The following is a 26,169-nucleotide window of genomic DNA, read 5'->3' on the forward strand; positions in this document are numbered from 1 at the left end:
ACTGACTCCTCCTCCACATGCACCCTCCCCATCCACAGTTTTCTTCTTAAAACCAGGCTCAAGTCCTATCACTGCCTCCTACCCCACCCCAAAGTTCTGAACATTTTGACAAATCCTGCTTGGCTACCAACTCAAGTTCCAATGTTTAGCCTGGTTCCTCAGCACGAAAGCTACTTTCTTTCTCCTCAGTCTTATTTATCATTATTCTATTTCCTCTGATGCTCTCTTCAAATTGTTCCTGGCCCTTCCCTAAATATGCTCCCATGTTCAAGCCTTTGCTAAGGCCTTCTCCTCCATGCAAAATGCCTTTTCACTCATCACAACCTTCAGAAATCCCATCCATTCATAAGGCTACTTGCTTCCCCGATCCTGGGTACTGCCCCTGCTTTCTTTCCCATTCCTCTAGTGCTTGCTTTTACTTTCTTATGACTGGAACCAAATTCAACCTTGTATTATTTGAGTAGATAATTCTTCTATTGAAAGCAAGCTACTCGTTCTGCAAATACAATAAGAAGTAGTTTTAAGTTAAAACACCAAATTTATTGCATAATATTGAACTATATGCACACACATAGAAAATAAACATTTCATATAACTGTATATCTTTTTTATTCTTGTATTATAAAGACTGAAAAAACTACCAATTTAGCCATTGAAATAACTTTTAAAACCAAAAAAAAAAAAAAAAGCAAAATCTACATCCTTCATTGAGATTTGATGCTGTATCACGGTTCATAAATACTTCATTTTATATAAATAAGTCTTTCCTCTAGTGACTAGGAATTTAAAATTAGGCTGACATGGATTCTTTGATCATGTAGAATTTTCTTATCCCATGATGAAGAAGATTGAGCATGTCATTATTTTTGATACATATATTTGCTTTAAACACAATCCCCCCTGAAATCCCACTGTAAACAAACATTTCAAATGCAATAAACAAAAGATCCGTAATATAGAATGTCCTTAAGTGTTAGCAATTAGGGAAAAGGAAAAAAAAATAGAAATTTTGCAATTTAAATAGAAATTAAAAAAATAGACTGCATGCATCCACTAGAAGGAGAGGAAGGGAGCATTAAGTCAGATAACAACAATGGGATGAAGTAAGAGCAAAAGGGAAGGAGAGGAAGAAAAGAGAAAGTGGTAGAAGGTATAAATTGATAAGGAAAGAGGACAAGAAATTTATTATTTCTACTTTCCTTGGAGAAGCAACTTGCTCCAGAAGCGAGATAACTGAAGGGGTGGGGGGGTGGTCTATCACCTCACCTTATTGTCGAAGGTACTTGGCTGAACAACAAAACAAAATTTGGCTCAGCGGCAACGCTAAGCTGCTCTACACATCTTTAAGTAGGTCCAGGCAGAGCCAGGGGGAGATTGCTAGTCCCTCAATAACTTCTTGTAAAGCAAGATGTGTTCATAAAAGGCTCCCACAAATTCTCAAGAGTTCAGCCAAAGTAATGGACCCAGATCCAGCTTCCTGGAATTGGGAATTTCTGAAGTAGTCCTTTCCCCTTTAGTCCTTACAGTAGGGCTGCAACAAGCCAGAAGCATTTCCAAGTCTGCAGAGAAAGGAGACGTTCCGCACGTGCAGGTGAGAAAGGACACATTAGTCAAAATCATTCTTGCAGAGGAATGAGAAGAGAGGACAGGAAGCACTGTGAGGAAATATCAGGGCTGAGAGAGACATCTGGGAAGTAAGAGTTTAAAATTCCACTGCCATTGTATCCAGCAGAGTGCAACATACTCACAAGTGCAAGGGACACTACTAGGTAATTTGGTTTAAAGACAAAAATGCCTCCCATATTAAGAGCCAATTTTTCACCCCATCCCTAACCCCTGATTTTTCAAAAGGGTTGCTTACTGCTCACAAGCCCAGAAACACATCTACTGGGTTCAGAATTCAAAAGTCCCAACTCACTTATACAATAAAAAAATAGAACTCCCTCCCCATGGTTTTCTGTATGGGCCTCAATGTGGACACCGAGGAAGGGAGGGAAATCTGGGGCAAGCTGGGGAGCCTCAAGCCAAACTGAACCCCTCATAGTTGTCAAGGGCCTGGGTCAGCCGTGCACTCAGGATCTCTTTGCTGCTGTATTTGGGGAGATCAAGAAGATTGTAACAAGTGTGGGCCACGGGCAAGTACTCCTCCCCGCTGGCTGTGGACTGGATGACGATCTGCAGGCTTGCCATGCCATAGATGGGGATCCGATCACTGCCCGTCAGGAACACTGAGGAGAAAGGGAACCGGCATTACCAGCTGCGCAACGAGGAGCTGCTCTCCGCAGAAAGGAGAGGAAGGTGTGACACCCTGTGGATCGCCTGAGAAGTACACTTTCATGTGCCAATATGGATAGCATTCATATTGATACATGCTTGTTCTTATAAAGCAAAAGAGACTGCCTTTCAAATCCTGTTTTTTGGTTGTATATGGATAAAAATTCTGTTTCTCACTGGCTAATTTCAGACCCTGATTATATACTGATACAAATAATCCATCCAATTGAAAGATGCTCAAAAATGCCCTCAAATAAAAGATGGCCTCAATCAAATGTATGTCCTCATAAATGTTATGAGCCTTCACAGAATCCAAGAGGAAAGGAATTGCTGATAGAGGAAAAGAAGAGCTTACCTTAGGGGAAACCAGGAAGAAGACTATAACCTATGTGACCTCAAGGTCTCCTCTTACCAAGTGTCTAGTGCATATAACCCTCCTTAGCTAATAAATATCCATTTGGGATCTGTTTGCTCCTTTCCCTATTTTTTTAAAACAGAAGAGCTGACACTGATATTCTGTTAGACATCTCACTCTTGGAACACTGTGACTTGGCAAAAACAAAACAAAACAAACAAACAAAAAAACAATGCAGCTGTCTTTCTCTGTTTTCTGGCACTACATAATCTCAGAGTTAATTGCTGGAAATTACTAGAAACAAATCACTGGTTAAGGAGCGCTTTCAACTAACCTATTACCTGAGGCTATGATATGTAAACATTCTTGCCAAAATCTGTAGTTACTAAAAATTTCCACAAGTCTAATGATCTCGGAAGAGAAAAATGTCTTTTAAGGAAATCTCCATGACCACAAGCAGGTTCCTCTTGGTTGTTATAGCCCTATGAGCTCCCTTGATACACTTTAACCTATTTGACTTATATGCCACTGATTCCCAAGAGCCAATGTAACTACGCAGAGGGGAAGCAGGGCTTTTTTTAAGCATTCTTGTGTGAGCCCAACTTCCTCCATCCTTACTCCATGGAAGCACAAGAATGTGGAGGTAAATCCTGCATTAATATTAATATATGCTCATTCTTATAAAGCAAAAGGGACTACCTTTCAACTCCTATTGTTTTGTTTTATATGGATAAAAATTTTATACTATTCACCGGCTAATTTCTGGTCCAATTATATACAGTCACAAAGATTTCAACTATTTTTAAAAGGCTGAATTTGGGGACACCCGGGTGGCTCATTCGGTTAAGGATCCGACTCTTGATTTCAGCTCAGGTTATGATCCCAGGGTCGTGGGATCAAGCCTGCGTTGGCTCTGCACTGAGAGTGGAGCTTGCCTGAGATTCTCCTCCCCCCGCACCGCCCCTCTGCCCCACTCATTCTCCTTCTCTCTCAAATAATATAAAATAGAATAGAATGGCTGAATTTGTTCACCTAAACTCAGCTTCATTCTCCTTTCCAGATATTACCCTTCTTAAATGCCACCCAGCCAGTGATCAAGGACCATATATTATAGGCTTCCATGTACGTGTAATGTCCAAAACAGGCACACCCACAGAGCCAGAAAGTAGACTGGTGGCAGAGGGGAGGAGGTGCTGTGAGAGGTTGGGAAGAAATGCGGATTGATTAAAGAGTTCGAGGTTTCTTAAGATGATGAACGTGTTCTAAAAATTATTGATAGTTTCAAAACTCTGTGAATATACTAAAAACCACTGAATTATACACTTTAATTGGGTGAGTTGTATGCTTTGTGAATTATATATCTCAATAAAACTATTAAAAACCATATCTCCCCAGTTATATCTGCAGCAGGCACTGTAAAATCTTCAAAAGTCTAGAGAGATAAGGGAAGTTAACCAGATTCCATCAAAATAATATTTAAAGGTATCACATATGAAATAACTAATATTTTTAGAGCAATGGAAAAATCAATGAAATGTTTTTCTTCCTTGATTCAACACATCCTGTTAGGCAACAAATACTGAGTAACAAGCTGTGTTTGCCTGAGATACCATTAAGACAAGAAGTGTCGATTATTTCCCTTATTTACTCTTCTCCATTTAAAAGAGTTGACCTTAACCTATGGAGTACATCATCCTACACCATATGCAACACTGAAGTGTGGACAAACACCATATTAACATTACTGATACTTACAGAGAAACTTCTTCTTCTTTTCCAATGGAAATTCATGAAATGTTTCCCAAAATAGTTTCACAGTGGGATGTGTGGCTGAGTAATCACCCTTGTAGATGGCAGTCTGCCCAAAAAAGACAAAAAGAAAAAAAAAATCTATCTTAAAGGAGAGGACATACATGTGTAGAGGACATACATTTGTGTACCATCTGCAGTTGAGACTAAGAAAGAACCCCTGAGACACAGGAAGCCTCTGATTCCTATTCAACCACAGAACACTTGGAAGACCATGGTCTGGGCACAGCTACCCAAGCCACTGCTGCTTCCTTGGAGGTAAAGACAGTGCCGCTTGTGCTCACCTCTTCTAGTTCTTCCCAGTTGTAGTTGCTGTTTCCCACCATCATAGCCCTTAGTTCTGAAGGCTGGAAGAGCTCGAGCACCTTGCCACCACACACTTTTAGGAAGCCACTGGAGAAGGCTGTGTACCATTCGTGAACTGAGATTTGGAAGACATAATTCACATAAGCATCCACGAATTCCTGCCTGCCAGAAGACCAAAGAAATAGAACACATTTAGCCCAAAGTCTTACAGAGTTTATCAAGTTCACCTTCTAACACAGAGGTTGAGAGAGATTAAAAGTGGAATTTCATCAAATTCTCGCACCATGAGGCATCCGTAGGTTACTGCCCAGCCCTAGGATTCCATGAGAGTTTCAGGTGATCGGGGAGCAGGGAAGCCAGGTAGGAAGGGGAGGAGGCAAGGCAGGTAGAGCTGTACCACTGACTTTATTTTACCTGAGGAGCTCCAGATTTCATCTTGCTTATTAGGGTCCTACTTAAAATTTAGTTTGAAAAAAGTAAAGACTCTCTGCTTAAAAAAAAAGTCTAAGATAATGACTCTAGGCTTCTTCCTTTCTCTTCAGAAACGAGTAAAGTTAAACCATCTGATATTTGCATCCTCACCTATTCTAAAAGGTAATTTCTGGAAAGCACTGTCTTATACAATGGGTTTCATCTGACTAATAATCAGTCAAATGCAAATTAAGACACTAACTTCCTGCAAGTCTGGTTCACAGCAAGTTGGCTTCCTGGGCTGCAATTGTAGATAAGGGGTTGGTTTTCTAGGCAGGTTTCTGCAGGTTGCAGGTCAGAGTTCTATTTTCATATATGGTCTGGCCATCATCTGTGTGCATTCAGTGTCTCACTAGTGGGAATGTAAACTGTGAATTGAGACATACACATCTAGGAGAAAAACTTACCAATATCTAGAGAAGTTGAAAACGTAAATACCTTTTGACTGAGCTAACCCTACTACCAGGTGGGTGGCCGAGAGAGACTCTCATGTGAGTGCACAAGTACACAGATGTTCACTGCACCATCTTCTTATAATACACAGAATTGTAAGACACAAAACTAAATATCCACTAACATGAGAATGGACAAAAAAAGATGGTATGGTCATATGACAGAAACCATTTAAGCACAGCACTCTAATGGAATTAACTATACCCGTATTTATCAAAATGAACGGAATCTCAAGAACACTGTTTAAGTGAAACCCAAGTTTTTGAATGTTAAGTACAATATGATAGCATTTACTAAGTTGTTTTTTAACGTTTACAACAATACTATCTATAAGAGTCAGAGGCTCTGCCACTTACAGCCTGTGACCCATGGGTAAGTTATTTAATCTCTTTGTGCCTCAATCCCTTCATCTGTAAAATGGGAAAAGTAAGAGTATAAAACTCATGGGACTGTTATAAAAATTAAATGAGTTAATCCATGAAGAGTTCTTAGAACCAAGGGTGCTTTATAAATAGTAGCATTTACTACTGCTGGTGGGAATACAAACTGGTACAGCCACTCTGGAAAACAGTATGGAGGTTCCTCAAAAAATTAAAAATAGACCTAGCAACTGCACTACTAGGTATTTATTCAAGAGATACAGGTGTGCTGTTTCAAAGGGGCACATGCACACCAATGTTCACAGCAGCGCTGTCAACAACAGCCAAAGTATGGAAAGAGACCCAATGTCGATCAACAGATGAGTGGATAAGGAAGATATGGTGACTTTGGCAAGATGGGCTCACCGTGCGTCCTGCTGATCACTTAGATTCCACCTACACCTGCCTAAATAACCCAGAAAAACGCCAGAGGATTAGCAGAATGGAGTCGCCAGAGCCAAGCGCAGACGAGAGGCCCACGGAAGAGGGTAGGAAGGGCGGCGAGGCGGTGCGCGCTCCACAGACTGGTGGGAGGGAGCAGGGGCAGAGGGGCGGCTCGCCGGCCAAGCAGAGCCCCCGAGTCTGGCTGGCAAAAGCGGAGGGACCGGGCGGACTGTGTTCCGACAGCAAGCGTGACTTAGCGTCTGGGAGGACATAAGTTAGCAGCTCTGCTCGGAAAGTGGGAAGGCTGGAGGACAAAGGGAGGGAGAGCTGCTGAGCCCCCGGACAACAGAGCTCAATTTGACGGTGAACAAAGGCGCTCGCCAGCGCCATCTCCCCCGCCCATCCCCCAGCCAAAATCCCAAAGAGAACCGGTTCCTGCCAGGGAACTTGCTCGCTCCGCGCAAACACCCAACTCTGTGCTTCTGCGGAGCCAAACTTCCAGCAGCAGATCTGACTCCCTCCCACTACCACAGGGCCCCTCCTGAAGTGGATCACCTAAGGAGAAGCGAGCTAAGCCTGCCCCTCCTGCCCCCGTGCACCTTGCCTACCCACCCCAGCTAATACGCCAGATCCCCGGCATCACAACCCTGGCAGGGTGCAAGTAGCCCAGACGAGCCACACCACCCCACAGTGAATCCCGCCCCTAGGAGAGGGGAAGAGAAGGCACACACCAGTCTGACTGTGGCCCCAGCGGTGGGCTGGGGGCAGACATCAGGTCTGACTGCGGCCCCGCCCACCAACTCCAGTTATACACCACAGCACAGGGGAAGTGCCCTGCAGGTCCTCACCACGCCAGGGACTATCCAAAATGACCAAGCGGAAGAACTCCCCTCAGAAGAATCTCCAGGAAATAACAACAGCTAATGAGCTGATCAAAAAGGACTTAAATAATATAACAGAAAGTGAATTTAGAATAATAGTCATAAAATTAATCGCTGGGCTTGAAAACAGTATACAGGACAGCAGAGAATCTCTTGCTACAGAGATCAAGGGCCTAAGGAACAGTCACGAGGAGCTGAAAAATGCTTTAAATGAAATGCAAAACAAAACGGAAACCACCATGGCTCGGATTGAAGAGGCAGAGGAGAGAATAGGTGAAATAGAAGATAAAGTTATGGAAAAAGAGGAAGCTGAGAAAAAGAGAGATAAAAAAATCCAGGAGTATGAGGGGAAAATTAGAGAACTAAGTGATACACTAAAAAGAAATAATATACGCATAATTGGTATCCCAGAGGAGGAAGAGAGAGGGAAAGGTGCTGAAGGGGTACTCGAAGAAATAATAGCTGAGAACTTCCCTGAACTGGGGGAGGAAAAAGGCATTGAAATCCAAGGGGCACAGAGAACTCCCTTCAGACGTAACTTGAATCGATCTTCTGCACGACATATCATAGTGAAACTGGCAAAACACAAGGATAAAGAGAAAATTCTGAAGGCAGCAAGGGGTAAACGTGCCCTCACATATAAAGGGAGACCTATAAGACTCGTGACTGATCTCTCTTTTGAAACTTGGCAGGCCAGAAAGAATTGGCATGAGATTTTCAGGGTGCTAGACAGAAAAAATATGCAGCCAAGAATCCTTTATCCAGCAAGTCTGTCATTTAGAATAGAAGGAGAGATAAAGGTCTTCCCAAACAAACAAAAACTGAAGGAATTTGTCACCACTAAACCAGCCCTACAAGAGATCCTAAGGGGGACCCTGTGAGACAAAGTCCCAGAGGCATCACTACAAGTATAAAACATACAGACATCACAATGACTCTAAACCCGTAACTTTCTATAATAACACTGAATGTAAATGGATTAAATGCGCCAACCAAAAGACATAGGGTATCAGAATGGATAAAAAAACAAGACCCATCTATTTGCTGTCTACAAGAGACTCATTTTAGACCTGAGGACACCTTTAGATTGAGAGTGAGGGGATGGAGAACTATTTATCATGCGACTGGAAGCCAAAAGAAAGCTGGAGTAGCCATACTTATATCAGACAAACAAGACTTTAAATTAAAGGCTGTAACAAGAGATGAAGAAGGACATTATATAATAGTTACAGGGTCTATCCATCAGGAAGAGCTAACAATTATAAATGTCTATGCGCCAAATACCGGAGCACCCAAATATATAAAACAATTACTCATAAACATAAGCAACCTTATTGATAAGAATGTGGTAATTGCAGGGGACTTTAACACCCCACTTACAGAAATGGATAGATCATCTAGACACACGGTCAATAAAGAAACAAGGGCCCTGAATGAGACATTGGATCAGATGGACTTGACAGATATATTTAGAACTCTGCATCCCAAAGCAACAGAATATACTTTCTTCTCGAGTGCACATGGAACATTCTCCAAGATAGATCATATACTGGGTCACAAAACAGCCCTTCATAAGTTTACAAGAATTGAAATTATACCATGCTTACTTTCAGACCACAATGCTATGAAGCTTGAAATCAACCACAGAAAAAAGTCTGGAAAACCTCCAAAAGCATGCAGGTTAAAGAACACCCTACTAACGAATGAGTGGGTCAACCAGGCAATTAGAGAAGAAATTAAAAAATATATGGAAACAAATGAAAATGAAAATACAACAATCCAAACGCTTTGGGACGCAGCGAAGGCAGTCCTGAGAGGAAAATACATTGCAATCCAGGCCTATCTCAAGAAACAAGAAAAATCCCAAATACAAAATCTAACAGCACACCTAAAGGAACTAGAAGCAGAACAGCAAAGGCAGCCTAAGCCCAGCAGAAGAAGAGAAATAATAAAGATCAGAGCAGAAATAAACAATATAGAATCTAAAAAAACTGTAGAGCAGATCAACGAAACCAAGAGTTGGTTTTTTGAAAAAATAAACAAAATTGACAAACCTCTAGCCAGGCTTCTCAAAAAGAAAAGGGAGATGACCCAAATAGAGAAAATCATGAATGAATTTGGAATTATTACAACCAATCGCTCAGAGATACAAACAATTATCAGGGAATACTATGAAAAATTATATGCCAACAAACTGGACAACCTGGAAGAAATGGACAAATTCCTAAACACCCACACACTTCCAAAACTCAATCAGGAGGAAATAGAAAGCTTGAACAGACCCATAACCAGCGGAGAAATTGAATCTGTTATCAAAAATCTCCCAACAAATAAGAGTCCATGACCAGATGGCTTCCCTGGGGAGTTCTACCAGACGTTTAAAGCAGAGATAATACCTATCCTTCTCAAGCTATTCCAAGAAATAGAAAGGGAAGGAAACTTCCAGACTCATTCTATGAAGCCAGTATTACTTTGATTCCTAAACCAGACAGAGACCCAGTAAAAAAAGAGAACTACAGGCCAATATCCCTGATGAATATGGATGCAAAAATTCTCAATAAGATACTAGCAAATCGAATTCAACGGCATATAAAAAGAATTATTCACCATGATCAAGTGGGATTCATTCCTGGGATGCAGGGCTGCTTCAACATTCGCAAATCAATCAACGTGATACATCACATTAACAAAAAAAGAGAGAAGAACCATATGATCCTGTCAATCGATGCAGAAAAGGCCTTTGACAAAATCCAGCACCCTTTCTTAATAAAAACCCTTGAGAAAGTCGGGATAGAAGGAACATACTTAAAGATCATAAAAGCCATTTATGAAAAGCCCACAGCTAACATCATCCTCAACGGGGAAAAACTGAGAGCTTTTTCCCTGAGATCAGGAACACGACAGGGATGCCCACTCTCACCGCTGTTGTTTAACATAGTGCTGGAAGTTCTAGCATCAGCAATCAGACAACAAAAGGAAATCAAAGGCATCAAAATTGGCAAAGATGAAGTCAAGCTTTCGCTTTTTGCAGATGACATGATATTATACATGGAAAATCCGATAGACTCCACCAAAAGTCTGCTAGAACTGATACAGGAATTCAGCAAAGTTGCAGGATACAAAATCAATGTACAGAAATCAGTTGCATTCTTATACACCAACAATGAAGCAACAGAAAGACAAATAAAGAAACTGATCCCATTCACAATTGCACCAAGAAGCATAAAATACCTAGGAATAAATCTAACCAAAGATGTAAAGGATCTGTATGCTGAAAACTATAGAAAGCTTATGAAGGAAATTGAAGAAGATTTAAAGAAATGGAAAGACATTCCCTGCTCATGGATTGGAAAAATAAATATTGTCAAAATGTCAATACTACCCAAAGCTATCTACACATTCAATGCAATCCCAATCAAAATTGCACCAGCATTCTTCTCGAAACTAGAACAAGCAATCCTAAAATTCATATGGAACCACAAAAGGCCCCGAATAGCCAAAGGAATTTTGAAGAAGAAGACCAAAGCAGGAGGCATCACAATCCCAGACTTTAGCCTCTGCTACAAAGCTGTCATCATCAAGACAGCATGGTATTGGCACCAAAACAGACACAGAGACCAATGGAATAGAATAGAAACCCCAGAACTAGACCCACAAACGTATGGCCAACTCATCTTTGACAAAGCAGGAAAGAACATCCAATGGAAAAAAGACCGTCTCTAACAAATGGTGCTGGGAGAACTGGACAGCAACATGCAGAAGGTTGAAACTAGACCACTTTCTCACACCATTCACAAAAATAAACTCAAAATGGATAAAGGACCTGAATGTGAGACAGGAAACCATCAAAACCTTAGAGGAGAAAGCAGGAAAAGACCTCTCTGACCTCAGCCGTAGCAATCTCTTACTCGACACATCCCCAAAGGCAAGGGAATTAAAAGCAAAAGTGAATTACTGGGACCTTATGAAGATAAAAAGCTTCTGCACAGCAAAGGAAACAACCAACAAAACTAAAAGGCAACCAACTGAATGGGAAAAGATATTCGCAAATGACATATCGGACAAAGGGCTAGTATCCAAAATCTTTAAAGAGCTCACCAAACTCCACACCCGAAAAACAAATAACCCAGTGAAGAAATGGGCAGAAAACATGAATAGACAGTTCTCTAAAGAAGACATCCGGATGGCCAACAGGCACATGAAAAGATGTTCAGCGTCGCTCCTTATCAGGGAAATACAAATCAAAACCACACTCAGGTATCACCTCACGCCAGTCAGAGTGGCCAAAATGAACAAATCAGGAGACTATAGATGCTGGCGAGGATGTGGAGAAACGGGAACCCTCTTGCACTGTTGGTGGGAATGCAAATTGGTGCAGCCGCTCTGGAAAGCAGTGTGCAGGTTCCTCAAAAAATTAAAAATAGACCTACCCTATGACCCAGCAATAGCACTGCTAGGAATTTATCCAAGGGATACAGGAGTACTGATGCATAGGGCCACTTGTACCCCAATGTTCATAGCAGCACTCTCAACAATAGCCAAATTATGGAAAGAGCCTAAATGTCCATCAACTGATGAATGGATAAAGAAATTGTGGTTTATATACACAATGGAAAATTACGTGGCAATGAGAAAAAATGAAATATGGCCTTTTGTAGCAACGTGGATGGAACTGGAGAGTGTGATGATAAGTGAAATAAGCCATACAGAGAAAGACAAATACCATATGGTTTCTCTCTTATGTGGATCCTGAGAAACTCAACAGAAACCCATGGAGGAGGGGAAGGAAAAAAAAAAAAAAGAGGTTAGAGTGGGAGACAGCCAAAGCATAAGAGACTGTTAAAAACTGAGAACTGAGGGTTGATGGGGGGTGGGAGGGAGGGGAGGGTGGGTGATGGGTATTGAGGAGGGCACCTTTTGGGATGAGCACTGGGTGTTGTATGGAAACCAATTTGACAATAAATTTCATTAAAAAAAAAAAAAAGAAGATATGGTATGTATACACACACACACACACACACACAATGGAGTATTGCTCGGCAATCAAAAAGAATGAAATCTCGCCATTCGCAACTACGTGGATGGAAGTGGAAGGTATTATGCTAAGCAAAATTAGAGAAAGACAAATATCATATGACTTCATTCATATGAGGATTTTAAGACACAGAATAGATGAACATAGGGGAAGGGAAGCAAAAATAATATAAAAACAGGAAGAGGGCAAAACATAAAAGGCTCTTATATATGGAGAACAAACAGAGGGTTCCTGGAGGGCTTGTGGGAGGGGGGATGGGCTAAATGGGTAAGGGGCATTAAGGAATCTACTCCTGAAATCACTGTTGCCATATACGCTAACCTGGGTGTAAATTAAGCAATAAATAAATAAATAAATAAATCCTCAATTTACTAAAGAAAAAATAAATATTAGCAATTATTATATGGCTTATGGCTTTAAAATCCTGTTTATGAGTATGAAATTATAAATGTGGTATATATAAGAAATGTGGTATGATTTTTTTAAAAATAAAACCATTAGGGGTGCCTGGGTGGCTCAGTCAGTTAAGCATCCAACTTTGGCTCATGTCATGATCTCACGGTTTGTGGATTTGAGCCCTGTGTCGGGCTCTGTGCTAACAGCTCAGAACCTGGAGCCTGCTTCAGATTCCATCTCCCTGCCCCTTCCCTGCTCGCTGTCTCTCTCAAATATAAAAAATAAAACATCAAAAAATTTTAAGAAAAAATAAAACCATTAATGGAAAAAGATTTTGGTCTTAATATACCCATATATAAAAACATGAAAGAAAATGTATCAAATTCCTAAGTGTTTTGTCTGTATAAGAAAAGAAGGTGTGGAAGAGAGGAAAGGGATCAAGAAGATGTACGGGAGTCTCACTGGCATCAGTCATTGTTTTATTACAAAATCTGAAGCACATACTCTGTTTACTCTGGTTCGTGGACACAAAGATGTTCATCATCTTAGTCTTTGTACTTTTCTATATTTTAACTTTTTTCTAAAAATTAAAAAAAATCTGACCTTATAAAGACAGATACTTTCTACTTCTCCTTCACTGTGGGATACCACTTCATAACACTACACTGAAACATCCTGCATTTCCTCCAAGCAAACACGTCTTACACAATCACCATCTACACCCATAACTAACCAACAGACAGTATAATACAGTGGATAAGTGAGGCAGACGGGGATTCAAATACATGCTCTGCCGTGTATATGCTAACTACTAAGCCTCTCTTTTCTCATCTTTAAAATGGGTTAAATGTTCAGTTTTTAAAATAAAAGTCATTAAACTAGAAAGATTATTGTACATCTTAACCACAGATGCTAAAAGTTTCTCACAGGCATCCAATGCACAACTTACCTAAAACCCATTAGATAAAACTAAAGAGGATTTTCCTGGTACAACTGCCTATGAGAAGCACCATCAACAGGATTTTTTCTTATAGACTATCACGGTTAATCTTAGGTGTCAACTTGACTCGGCTATGGTACCCAGTTGTTTAGTTAAACATCAGTCAAGATGGTGCTGTGAAGGTATTTTTTAGATAGGAACAACATCAGAGACTTTGAGTAAAGCAGATCAGTCTCCATAAAGTGGGAAGCCCTCATCCAGTCAGCTGAAGGCCTTAAAAGACTTCGGTCTTCCACACCCTCCAAAGAAGAAGGAATCTGGCTTCCAGACAGCCTTCTGACTCAAGACTGCAGCATCCACTCCCGTCAGAATGGTCAGCCTGCCAGCCTGCCCTGCAGATTTCCAACTTGCCAGCCTCATAATTGTGTGACAGATTCCTGAGGATCAGTATCTCTTTTTGTCTTTCTTTCTATATATATGCATGTATACACATCCATATATGTTCCCTTTGAGCTGGGGTATCAGTTTTTTCCTGCCTACAAACTCTAACAGAAGCATCAGCCCTTCCTAGATTTCAAGTCTGCCGGCCTTTGAACTAGAACTACAACCATTGGCTCTCCTGGATCTGCAGCTTGCTGACTGCAGATCCTGGGCCTGGTCTGCCTGCATTTATGTACACGTGCGCACACACACACACACACACACACACACACACACACAAACACACACACACTCCCTACTGGTTGTTTCTCTGGAGAAACCTAACAGATCATGTAAATATCATCTAAATTAGATAGGGGTGAGAGTTAGTTTGATTAATCCTGAAGTAAAATTCTTCCACAGCTGTGAACCCGCATTGTATCTGTACGTATATATCTCCTATTGGTCCTGTTTCTCTGGAGAAGCCTAATACAAATCTTGGTACCAGGAAGTGGGGTATTACAATAGCAAATATCTAAAAATGTAGAATGACTGTGGAATTGGATAACGGGTAAAGGCTGTCAGAGTTTTGAGGCACTTGACAGAAAATGCCTAGATGCCTGGAAGAGACAGTTAACAGAAATATAAACAGCAAAGGAGATTCTGGTGAGGGCACAGAAAGACAAGAGGAGAGCTGTAGAGAAAGCTTTTGTTGTCAGAAAATAAATACACATCATAAACAATGTGGCTAGAAAAAAGAATGTTGAAATGCCTCTGGAGAAGTTTACAAGGAAATGTGCTGCTTATTGGAAATTGGAGGAAAGGTGATCTTGTTATCAAGTGGCAAAGAACTGGGCCAAATTGTGTTCTAGTGTTTTGCATCCCTGTGAATTGTCTGGGAAGCCAACAAAGTTACTAAAAATAAAAACTTTTAAGAGCAGAAACACTGCCAGTTTGCACCAAAGAGACAGGGATGGACAAAATGAAGGAAGACTGTTGGACTTCTGGAATTCTACTGGTATGAAATGAACGTACCCAACTGAGGCACTCTGCAAACAGGCATTACCTTTTAAGAAAAGGGAAGAATGCCCCCAAAGGCAAATCAGAGTCCAGTAAGACTACTACTGCCATCATGGGCTTATTAGGTCAAGGAACCAGAGCCAGTAACTTCTTGGCCACGGAAGGTAGGGCCACCACCCCTGTGAGCCAGAGGATACAGCATAGTCCCAAAGAAGATTATTCTCCAAGCCCCAAAATCTAGTGAAATTTTCCCTGCTAGGTTTAGGACTTGCTTGGGACCTATGACCTCTTTCCTCCTGATGTCTCCCTTTTATAATGGGACTGTCCATCCCATGCCTGTGCCCACCATCGTACTGAAGCAGATAACTTGAATCTGGCTTCACAGCTGTGAATTTCACAGCTGTGGAAGAATTTTACCTCAGGATTTAGACAATATTTACCTGATATATGAGTCAGGGTTCTCCAGAGAGAAACAGAACCGGTAGGTATGTGTGTGTACATGTACACAAATGGAGGCAGATAAGCCCCAGGCTCTGCAGTCAGCAAGCTGCAGATCCAGGAGAGCCAATTGTGTTCTAGTCCAAAGACAGGGAGGCTTGAGAACCAGGAGGGGTTTATGCTTCTGTTAGAGTCTGTAGGGAGGAAAAACTGATGTCCCAGTTCAAAGGCAGAATCAGGCAGGAAGAGTACCTGTTACTCAGCCTTTTTGTTCTATTCAGGCCTTCAACTGATGAGATCCTCACACATCAGGGACTGCAATCTGCTTTACTCAGTTTTCTGTTCAAATGTTAACCTCATCCACAAACACCCTTACATATATCCAGAGTAATACCTCATGAAATATCTGGGTACACCATGACCCAATTTGATACTTAAAATTAACCATCACAGATGAGACTTTGGACTTAAGAGTTGATGCTGGAATTGTGTTAAGATTTGGGGGGATGTTGGAATGGGGTAAATGTATTTTATAGGTGAGAAGGACAAGACTTTCAGAGGGCCAGAGGGTGGAGTGTTATGAGCTGGATTTTCTCCCCCTAAAATTCATATATTGAAGTTCTAACCCCAGTACCTCAGTAGATGACCTTATTTAGATATAAAATCTTTACAGAGGTAATCAAGTTCAAAATAAGGGCATTAGGGTGAGCCCTACTCCACCATGACTGGTGTCCTTATAAAAAGGGGAAATTTGGACACAGAAATATTCAGAGGGAAGACAATGGGAAGAGACAGAAGGAGAAGCCAGCCATCTGCAGCCAAAACGAGAAGCTTCAGAAGAAGCCAACCCTGTCAATACCTTGTTCTTGGACTCCTAGCTTCCAGAACTGAGATAATAAATTGTTGTTTAAGCCAGTCTTTGGTACTTTGTTATAGCAGCCCTAGCGAACTCATATACTCTAATCTCTGTATGTCAATTAGTATTGCTCTCAACACATTCTTTTAATAATGATCACTAACAGTTACAGAGTGTTTACTAGGTACTGATCACTGCAATAAATTCTTAGATACACACTATCTCAGTGTGTATCTCTTTGAGTGGATTTAATGGTAGAATAATGTCCCAATAAAAAAATATGCAAAAATAAAATTTAAAAAAGTTTCTTGAGGCCTCAGAGATAAATTTCGAATTATTTTCCAGTTTCAAAAATTTTCAGGTAAATTGTCATTATTCCAATATCAGAACTGAATCCAAGACGAACAGTTGGTACATGGGCAGGGGCAGAAATTGAAGCCACATGTCTGAATACAGACCTGTTCTCCCAACCACTTCATCTAAGTGTCCTCCCTTTCCCCTGCCTTGATTCTTTTCATTTCCAATGTGACAGCTACATGAGAAATTACAATATGCTGAGATAAAGTTTTCACAACATGATAGCTCATCTACGTTACTCACAATTCTGTGTTACTGCAGCCTCAATTATACACTAGAGTCCATAAAGCCCACAAAATGAGACAACTCTTAATGAGGTGACATTTTAAAATACATAAATTTAAAGAATAAGTACTATATCCATTGCCAATGGTTTGTATAAGTCTGGATTCAAATGGTAGTAAGGTTCTTTAAAAAAGTTTGTTAAGTTGATTCTGAGATTTATATAGAAAGGTAAAGAAACTAGGAGAGCCAAATCAACTGTGAAAAAGAACAAAGTTAGAGAATTCAACATTACCTAATTTCTTGACTTATTATAAAGTTAGTTATCAAGGGTATTGTTGGCAAAAAGATAGACACATAAATAAATCAATGCAACAGAAAGTCCAGAAATACCCACACAAATATGGTCAACTAATTCTCAACAAATTTGCAAAAGCAATTTAGCAGACAGTGTTTTCAATAAATGGTTCTGGATCAACATGATATCCACATGCAAAAGGTATATATCCATATACCTCACACTTCTATAAAAGCTCAATCAGTAAGGATGACAGTCTAAATGTGAAAGTTATAAAACTTCTGGAAAAAAACATAGGAACAAATCTTTGTGGCCTTAGATTTGGCAAAGATATTTTAGCCATGACACCAAAAGCCCAATCCATAAAAGACAAAAAAAATTATCAAAATTTTAAATTTCTATTTTTTGAAAAAAATTAAAAGGCTAAGCCATGGACTAGAAAAAATATTTACAAAACACATATTTCACAAAGGATTTGTAACTAAAATATATAAAACCATTAAAAAATAAGAAAACAGGGGCGCCTCGGTGGCACAGTCGGTTAAGCGTCCGACTTCAGCCAGGTCACGATCTCGCGGTCTGGGAGTTCGAGCCCCGCGTCGGGCTCTGGGCTGATGGTTCAGAGCCTGGAGCCTGTTTCCGATCCTGTGTCTCCCTCTCTCTCTGCCCCTCCCCCGTTCATGCTCTGTCTCTCTCTGTCCCAAAAATAAATAAACGTTGAAAAAAAAAAAAAAATTAAAAAAAAAAAAAATAAGAAAACAAAAAACTCAACTTAGAAAATGGGCAAAAGATATAAACTGGTATTTCATCAAAGAAGACATATGAATGACACATAAGTATATTGGAAGATACTCAACATTATTAATCGTTTAGGATACTATACACAGCTATTAGATTAAGGGGGAAAAACCCGACAACCAAATGCCGTTGGAATAACTATAGCTCATACGTTACTGTATGTGTGAAAACAAAATGGTATAGTCACTTTGGAACACTGTGGAACTTTCTCAAAAAGCTAAATATACGTTTAAAATATGACCAAGCAATTCTACTTGTAGCTATGTATCCAAGAGAAGTAAAAACTTATGTTCACTGCAACATTATTTATAATCACAAAACATTGGAAACAGCCCAAATGGGAATATTACTCAGTAATAAAAAGGGAAAAAAAAATGACTAGTGTACACAACATCACAGATGAATCTCAAATGCATTATGGTGAGTGAAAAAGGCCAGACTCAAAAGTCCACACACATATGATTCCATTTATAGGACATTCTGGGGAAAAAAACAATTTTAGAGATGGATCAGTGGTCAGCAGGGCTGACAAGGGAAGGACTATGAAGGAGTTTTTTGGGATGATGTTATTGTTCTACATCTCAGTGTAGTGTTTACATGACTGTATCTGCCAAAGCAAAGGACAAATTTTATTACACATAAATTAATAATTAAATTGTATTTTTATTATATGTAAAACATAATAAATTATATCTCAACAAAAGACCTTTTTGAAAAAAGTAGCCTAGATTAACACTAAAGTTTAAGATTTTTTAAGATGGCAAAATAAAATTCCTGTAAGATGAGCACATCCTGTTTGTCTCAACCAACTCAAGGAAGTCAAATGGATTTTATTAAAATTCTGGCTTTTTATAAAAAGTCTGTCACAACTTCTACACTACAGTCAGAGGCCTGGTTTCTGCCTCTGATTCTGTCAATCAAGTAATACATACAGTAACAGAATATTTCACTTTATTTTTCTGCTTCCAAGGTCCTTACCTTTAAAATGAGAGAAAGCATTCCTAACCTCAAGGTAAATGCAACCATTAAGAGATGATAAATGGAATATATGTGTAGGATTGCTGACAATACTGACTCCATCTTTGGTCCTCCACCTTGTTCACGTTTGCTCAGTGACTACTCTTTGGGAATACGTGTTCCGGGCCCTTGGAGATTAACACACATACCTTAAAATTATGGGGGAGGCTTGTTTTGGCCTCCCATGAATCTGATAGAGATAACATGGTCTTTCCCCTTCCTGATGTACAGATGGTTCCACAAGTTATAGGTTAGCTGTCAGGTGCACGCAAGCCATTTATATAGGTATATGGGAACCCTTTGCTCTCACTATAATGCCCATCTACCTGTCTCCTCGCCCTATAAAATCAGGGGACTAACATCTGGATTTTGCAGAGAACAACTCTGCAGCTCGCCCACCACCGGATCCCTCATCAGTAAGTTACCCTGAATAAAACTCTGTGTAAACTGCATGGAGTGGCCTCCTTCGTTTTCTGGTGTCTGAGTGCCTTCTCAATTTATTATCTCTCTTCCACTGATAACGTGATACCTGGAATACGTATAGTGTCAGCCAACTAAATATAGATGTATTATCACATTTAAACTCAGCTAAGCTGAAATTTCAGCCTTAACAATAAGACCTGTCACACAAATGGTAACAAAAAAGAAGAAAGTAAATTATCTGAAGCACAAATAAGAAAGTAAAATACACAATAAGAATCACAAATACATTTAAAAAACTAGGATGTTTGCTAATGGGAATATACTGGGCTTTTTGTAAAAGGTTCTTTTCTTTGGGGAAGGGCACAAAAATATCTGTTTTTTTTTTTAATGTTTGTTTTTATTTTGGGGAGAGTAGGAGCAGGGGAGGGGCGGAGAGAGGGGCAGACAGAGGATCCAAAGTGGGCTCTGCGCTGACAGCAGAGAGCCTGATGTGGGACTCGAACCCACAAACCATGAGATCATGACCTGAGCCAAAGTCGGAGGCTTAACTGAACCACCCAGGTACCCCCAAAAATGTCCTTTTCTAAAAAGGAATATTATTGCAGGTTATCTCTGCATATTAACGAATGTAATTAACTTGTAAAAAAAACACTCCAATACATCAAGTGCTTGCTACATGTCAACACTAAGGGCTTTACATATTATTATCTAATTTAATATTCATAAAAACCACAAGATAGCACCAACTGTACTTTAGGAAGTAATTTTCTAACATTCATAGGCTTGATGGAAAAGCTTCAGCAAGTTCCAGTACACTGAAAGAGAAGCATTTAAACCAATAATGCTGAATTTGAAACTATTCCTAAGAAATACCAAGAAGGATCATTTGTCTTCTTCCATACCTAAAATATGTGTCCTCATCCTTATTCAAGAAGCTATCACTTTGGTCTATCTAATAAGCAAGGAAAGGAAGTAAAATAAAATGACTACTCTCACCTTGCTCTTAAAGAAGGAGAGTTCCCTTTTTAAGACCTTTTAAAAATGCTCTCAGATACAAATCCCCAGCAAGACCACAAAGCAGATACTCAACTATGGAGTGCCTTGGGGACAATGTCTGTGTGTACACATGTGTGTCTGTGTGTCCCCCATAAACCACAGTACTTAATACATGCATTCACATGGATAAGATGCTGCCCTTACCCTGGGCCTAAGGCTTCTAACACCTTCTAAGGCCTTGCTTTTCTTTGGTCCTTCAGCTTTATTCCTGCCCACGGGCCAAAGATTTCTGAGGGAACTTCTAGAACACATTCCAGAATACCAACGGTCCTGATATTCCCTATCCAAATGGCTCCAAAACGGTTTCCAAGATCCAGCTAGCCGAGAGAAGACTTTACCACCAATACATAGGCCGCTAACTGAGGAATGATCAAGAAGGGCTGTTAAGTGGGCAGATGGACATGCAAACTGCCCTCTCCACACACATGCACCCAGGACCCCAGAGGGGTACAGTTAGTTCTACAGTGCCTTCGCTTTCTGTACAGGACTTCATAGGAATCTGAGAGGTGATCGAAGCTGACTCCACAAGAGTAAGCCAGAGACACCCAACCAACGCCAGTTGTGGGGTCGTGCAGACAAAGGCCAAGACCGATACACTGACAGTTGTATACAAGGACCTGAGTGGGATAGAGCAGCAAACTGAGAAAGACTGAAGCCATTGAAGCAATTCCTGAAAGGGGGCCTTGGGTACTGCTGTCATTCCCAGCCCAGCTCAACAGGGGGGAAGGTATGTGGGCAGACTGGGGGCAGGGTATCCAAGAAACGGGTTCTGACGTCAGCTGCAGTGCCAAGGAGATGGCAGGGTAGCAACAGGGGGAAGCTGGCGCAGTATGGGGGCAAGACCATCAGCTGATTGTAGAGAGCCAGTCAAGGGCTGGCGATAAAAGGGCGGGGCCGCGGCCGACGTCACTGCCGCGGCCGACGTCACTGCAACTTGCCGCATCCTCAAGATCTCTCTGGTGCAGCTTGGGTACAGGTCTCTGCGGGAGCCACCCTAGACCTCTGCAGCTTCTCCTGTTAACATGGCCGACTCGGAAAACCAGGGACCTGCGGAGGCAAGCCAGGCGGCGGCGGCAGCGGCGGCGGCGGCGGCAGCGGCAGCGGCAGCGGAGGCGGCCGCAGCGGAGGAGGTAATGGCGGAAGGCGGTGCGCAGGGGGGAGACTCTGACAGCGCGGCTGGCGACTCCGACAGCGCGGCTGGTCAGACGGCCGAGGAGCCCCAGACCCCAGCAGAGAATGCACCAAAGCCGAAAAATGACTTTATCGAGAGCCTGCCTAATTCGGTGAAATGCCGAGTCCTGGCCCTTAAAAAGCTGCAGAAACGATGCGATAAGATAGAAGCCAAATTTGATAAGGAATTTCAGGCTCTGGAAAAAAAGTATAACGACATCTATAAGCCCCTACTTGCCAAGATCCAAGAGCTCACTGGTGAGATGGAGGGATGTGCATGGACCTTAGAAGGGGAGGAGGAGGACGACGACGAGGAAGAGTACGAGGATGAGGAGGAGGGGGAAGAGGAGGAGGAGGAGGAGGAGGAAGCTGCGGCAGAGGCTGCTGCGGAGGCGGCCGCTGCCAAAGATGAGGGTCCCCATTCTGCGGTGTCTGATGACGCCAAGAAATAAGCAGGGGCAGAGATTCTGAAGAGAATGACGCCGAAAACAAATACCCTATTTCTTTTCTTTTTTTTTTTTTAATATTGGTGGACTTAAAAATAAGGCTCAGGTTTGGGACCAAAATACAACGAATCAATACTGACATTCCTAATATTAAATTGAAGCAATCAGATCCTGGCCAATCCGTTTCAAATTTGATTTTCATTTTGAAACAATAAATATATCAAAAGGTGTTGAGGAAAACGAGTTAAATTTAAAATGAGTTTTTCATGATCTCTTCTGTGAGGGCTGCAACTGAGGCTTAGTAAGGGTGTCAAGTAGATGTGAAGTAAAGAATGTCACTTTGAAACCTATTCATCCCACAGCCATCACACTACACACGGAACACCCAGGCCAAGACTGAACATGTTCTCAATGTTTAATTCTTCAGTTTCTTTAGTCTGGACATTTTCCAGTGCAGGAAAAGCAGAACCCAAGACTCTCATCTTAAGACTTTGCTTTTGTAACCCAGACATCAGCTTTACACTTGAGAGAAGAGTGACGAATGGAGGAAGCCTGTGATGGAGATCATGACAGGACTGCTTAATGAGGCCTGGAAAACTGCCACTTCAAATTCTAAAGAATGTTCTGAATATTTGAATTTAGAGAAGCAACATGGTTCTGAGAAGGAGGGTGTATAACCTGTATAATATTGTCAACATATGTGTTTGTTATTTACAGTCTCATGTTTATGTGTTTTCTTGGTAGTGTCTATTTACAAAGGTGTAAAAAAAACAAACCCAAAATGTTTAAGTATTAAATCCTTTTACCTAGCATTCTAGAAATATTAATTTACTTGAAAAGATGTAGAATGTAGCCAATTCTGTAAAGCATGTGTATTCAGTGTTATGTAGTTTGATCCTTGTGAAGTCTTTTGTCACGTAGCTTTTAGAATGTAGCTGTGAAAATTACCAGAACTCTTCAACGAAGCTAATGTTTGGAAAAAATATATACTTGAAGAACCAATCCAAGTGTGTGTCCCCACCCCCAGCTCAGAAGTAGAAGGGTTTAAGTTTGCTTGTATTAGCTGTGCCTTCATTATTTTGCTATGTAAATGTGACATATTAAATAAAAAATGGTGCATATTCAAATTTTACTGCTTGAGGATAGACTGACATACAGTTAAGGATTTTTAGGAAGGACACATTTAATGTAAAGACTTTTAGCTTCTTTGTGGGTTTTGAATTTTGTGTGACTCCGTGATCTACGAAGAAACAAGCATAAAGTTGTTTACCACTGTAGTGTTAATAAAACTATTTTCAAAAAACAAAAGGACTCAGAATACTCTGCCTGGAATTAAATCCCAGCTCTGCCTCTTGTAAGCAATGAACCTCAGGCAATTCAGTTGGTCTGTGTTCAGTTTCTCCTTCTATAAAAGGGGATAGTAACAGTCTCTTCCTCACAATTATGAAAAGTCAGTTAATACACAAAGTGTAAGCTAGTATCTGACACATACTCAGTGCTTCAAGAAATTCAGCTATTATTATTATTTTATTATTGTTTTATTATTACATGAAAGATAAAGACACTGATTGGAAATTCAATCCTCCTTCCCTCCCCAGGTACAAAAGGGGAGAAAATAGACATTATATTCTTAAGTTTATGATTCTTCATCAGAGAAGAATGTGGCTTTTAATTCAGAAACTGGAAATTCAATAAACTGTCTCGTTTTGGTTTCCTCAGTGTAAAATCAGGTTTTGAATTCCTCCCAGAAGAGATAAGACTTTTAATGTGATATTATAAATATACAAAAAGGCCTACTTCAACTTTACATTTGGGCATTCTGAATGAAGAAAAAATAGTTTAAAATTAAAGACCCCCCCCCCACCACACACACACCCAAAATAAAAAACTGAAATGTATTTTCTTCCATTTCTTTTAAGGGTTAAAATTATGCAGAAGCGAAATGAGACTGCTTTACCTTAAGGACTGGAAGGCAGCTCTGACCTGTTGCTAATGGCAATAGTAGAGTTAAATGAACCTTAATGTAATATTAATCATCCTTAGGGCCAGGCCAACCAAAAGAGAAAATCAAAATAACATATTTACATAAGAAGTCAAAGATTATCTTAATAGAAGCAAAAAAAAAAAAAAAAAACTAATAAAACTCAGTATTTATTTCTTATCTCTAGAAATAAGAGACTTGTTTAATATTTTTCTAGGTCCATCTAGTAAAAAGAAAAAATGAATGAAACAAATAAGGAGTGTAATTATTGGGGAAAAATTTTTTTGCATTCATGTAATTATACACAGAAGACCCAAGAGAATCAGCTGAAAATTATTAATACTGAATATGTTTGAGGAATTGACGAGCTGCCGGATAAATATACAAAAGCCATTAACTATCCGTAGGTACTAATAATGATCAGTATAAATGAAAAGACACTTTCAGAATAGAAAGAAGAAATCAAAATATTTATAAAAACCTCTAACAAAAAATACGTATAGCCTATGTGAAAAGGAAAAACAAAGAAAGAAACGTTAAGGTCTTTGGATGGTAAGATTGAATATCACAAAAGTGACAATTATGCCCAAATTAACTTTTAATTTATCACAATCAAATCAAAACCCAAACTGAATCTGGACCTTCATATAATTAACCTAATGTTCACCTGTATGAATAGCTAAGGAAACCACCAATATGGAAACAATTCAAGCTTTCACCTTAGAGTACAGGTCCCCCCCCAAATTTTTTTTAAGTGAAGAAAATACATTATGTATTTATCAACTACTGGGCAGCGGAAGGCTGAGATTAGTAATATAAGACCAAAAGAAGTAACAGACATGACAACACACAAACTAATAAATTATAAAAATTTAAACACAAGCACTCCACATTTCCAAAAGCAAACAGGAGTCCAATTTACAAAAAATAGTCTTAATGTAATATAGAGTTCCTACAAATCATACAAAAATCATTTAGTCCCAATACAGAAATACATACAGGACATCAGCAGACTACTTTAAAAAGAGGAAATATTGCAACCCTGCCTGGGGCAGAAAGACATATCCCAAGAGGGCAGCACTAGGTTGACCAGGGCTCCAGCGAGGTCTGGAATACACGCATTCCCAGCCAAGTGCTCTGGCCAGCAGTCTTTCTTCCACTTATGGTAAGACTTTAGCTGTAGGGTTTTCTAGCTACTAGTCACACCACTGTTGGCCACTTTCCCAGGATACAGGGATGTTTACGATGCCTTTCACCAATGTCAGTCAATTTCCACCGTTTCCCAACTGAGTTGATCTTTACCCTCTGTTTCCTGCACTGCTCATTTGATAGTTTCTCCGACAGCCATAAAACTTGCATGTTTACGTCTAGCAGGATACCCTGCCTTTAAGATGGGTCAAACATTATCACTCAGAAACCATTTTTAATCCATTACGTGCCCAAATTTGTCACTAAAGCACAAAATAACTGGCAGAAAGAAAAGCAACATGCATTACACATTCAATTCAGTCTCTCAGAGTATTACGCAGAAAAGTGTCGCATCCTAAGCATGACACAGCAGTTCTCCCTGCCAGAGAGTTAACACTCAAGGCAGACACAGAGACACATTTGCACGTGCACACAACATGTACACAAACATTTTTTATTGAGGAGAAAGTCACATAACATAAAATTAACCATTTAAATGAACAATTCAGTGGCATTTAGTACATTCACAATATTGTCCACTTCTATCTAATTCACAGTAAAATGCATCAAAGCTGTGCAGAATATGTAAAGTAGACTATGTGTGGAAGAAATGCAAAATTTTACAAATGCAAGATAATTTATTACTTTTTTTTAGGAGAATACTTAGTGCTTATAAGGATTAGGTAAAATGAGTACTCTCATACACTGATGATAACGTGTAAGCTGTATATAATTCATTAGCAAAATCAATTTAGC

General features: G+C 40.2%; 2 protein-coding genes across 4 annotated transcripts in view; one reads left to right on the plus strand and one right to left on the minus strand.

The window, feature by feature from the left end:
* Positions 1-592: 592 nt before the first annotated feature.
* HERC3 (HECT and RLD domain containing E3 ubiquitin protein ligase 3) overlaps positions 593-26,169 on the minus strand; it is a 117,707-nt gene continuing 92,130 nt past the window's right edge. For all 3 annotated transcript variants that reach the window (XM_047855198.1, XM_047855200.1, XM_047855199.1), the window contains exons 24-26: positions 4,723-4,906; positions 4,385-4,487; positions 593-2,228 (exon numbers count right to left, since the gene is read on the minus strand). In XM_047855198.1, coding sequence (XP_047711154.1) covers positions 2,020-2,228; positions 4,385-4,487; positions 4,723-4,906 — 496 coding nt within the window. In that variant the 3' untranslated portion in view covers positions 593-2,019. The remainder of the gene's footprint in view (positions 2,229-4,384; positions 4,488-4,722; positions 4,907-26,169) is intronic.
* On the plus strand, positions 21,484-23,552 carry NAP1L5 (nucleosome assembly protein 1 like 5). Its single transcript, XM_047855202.1, has one exon. It carries the CDS (start codon positions 21,651-21,653, stop codon positions 22,248-22,250), a length of 600 nt encoding a protein of 199 aa, XP_047711158.1. The 5' UTR covers positions 21,484-21,650; the 3' UTR covers positions 22,251-23,552.

This window comes from Prionailurus viverrinus, chromosome B1 (genome assembly GCF_022837055.1).
Source record: "Prionailurus viverrinus isolate Anna chromosome B1, UM_Priviv_1.0, whole genome shotgun sequence".
NCBI classification, from domain to species: domain Eukaryota; kingdom Metazoa; phylum Chordata; class Mammalia; order Carnivora; family Felidae; genus Prionailurus; species Prionailurus viverrinus.

Coding starts and splice junctions, on each gene's coding strand:
- NAP1L5 (XM_047855202.1), top strand. CDS start 21,651: ATGGCCGACTCGGAAAACCAGGGACCTGCGGAGGCAAGCCAGGCGGCG.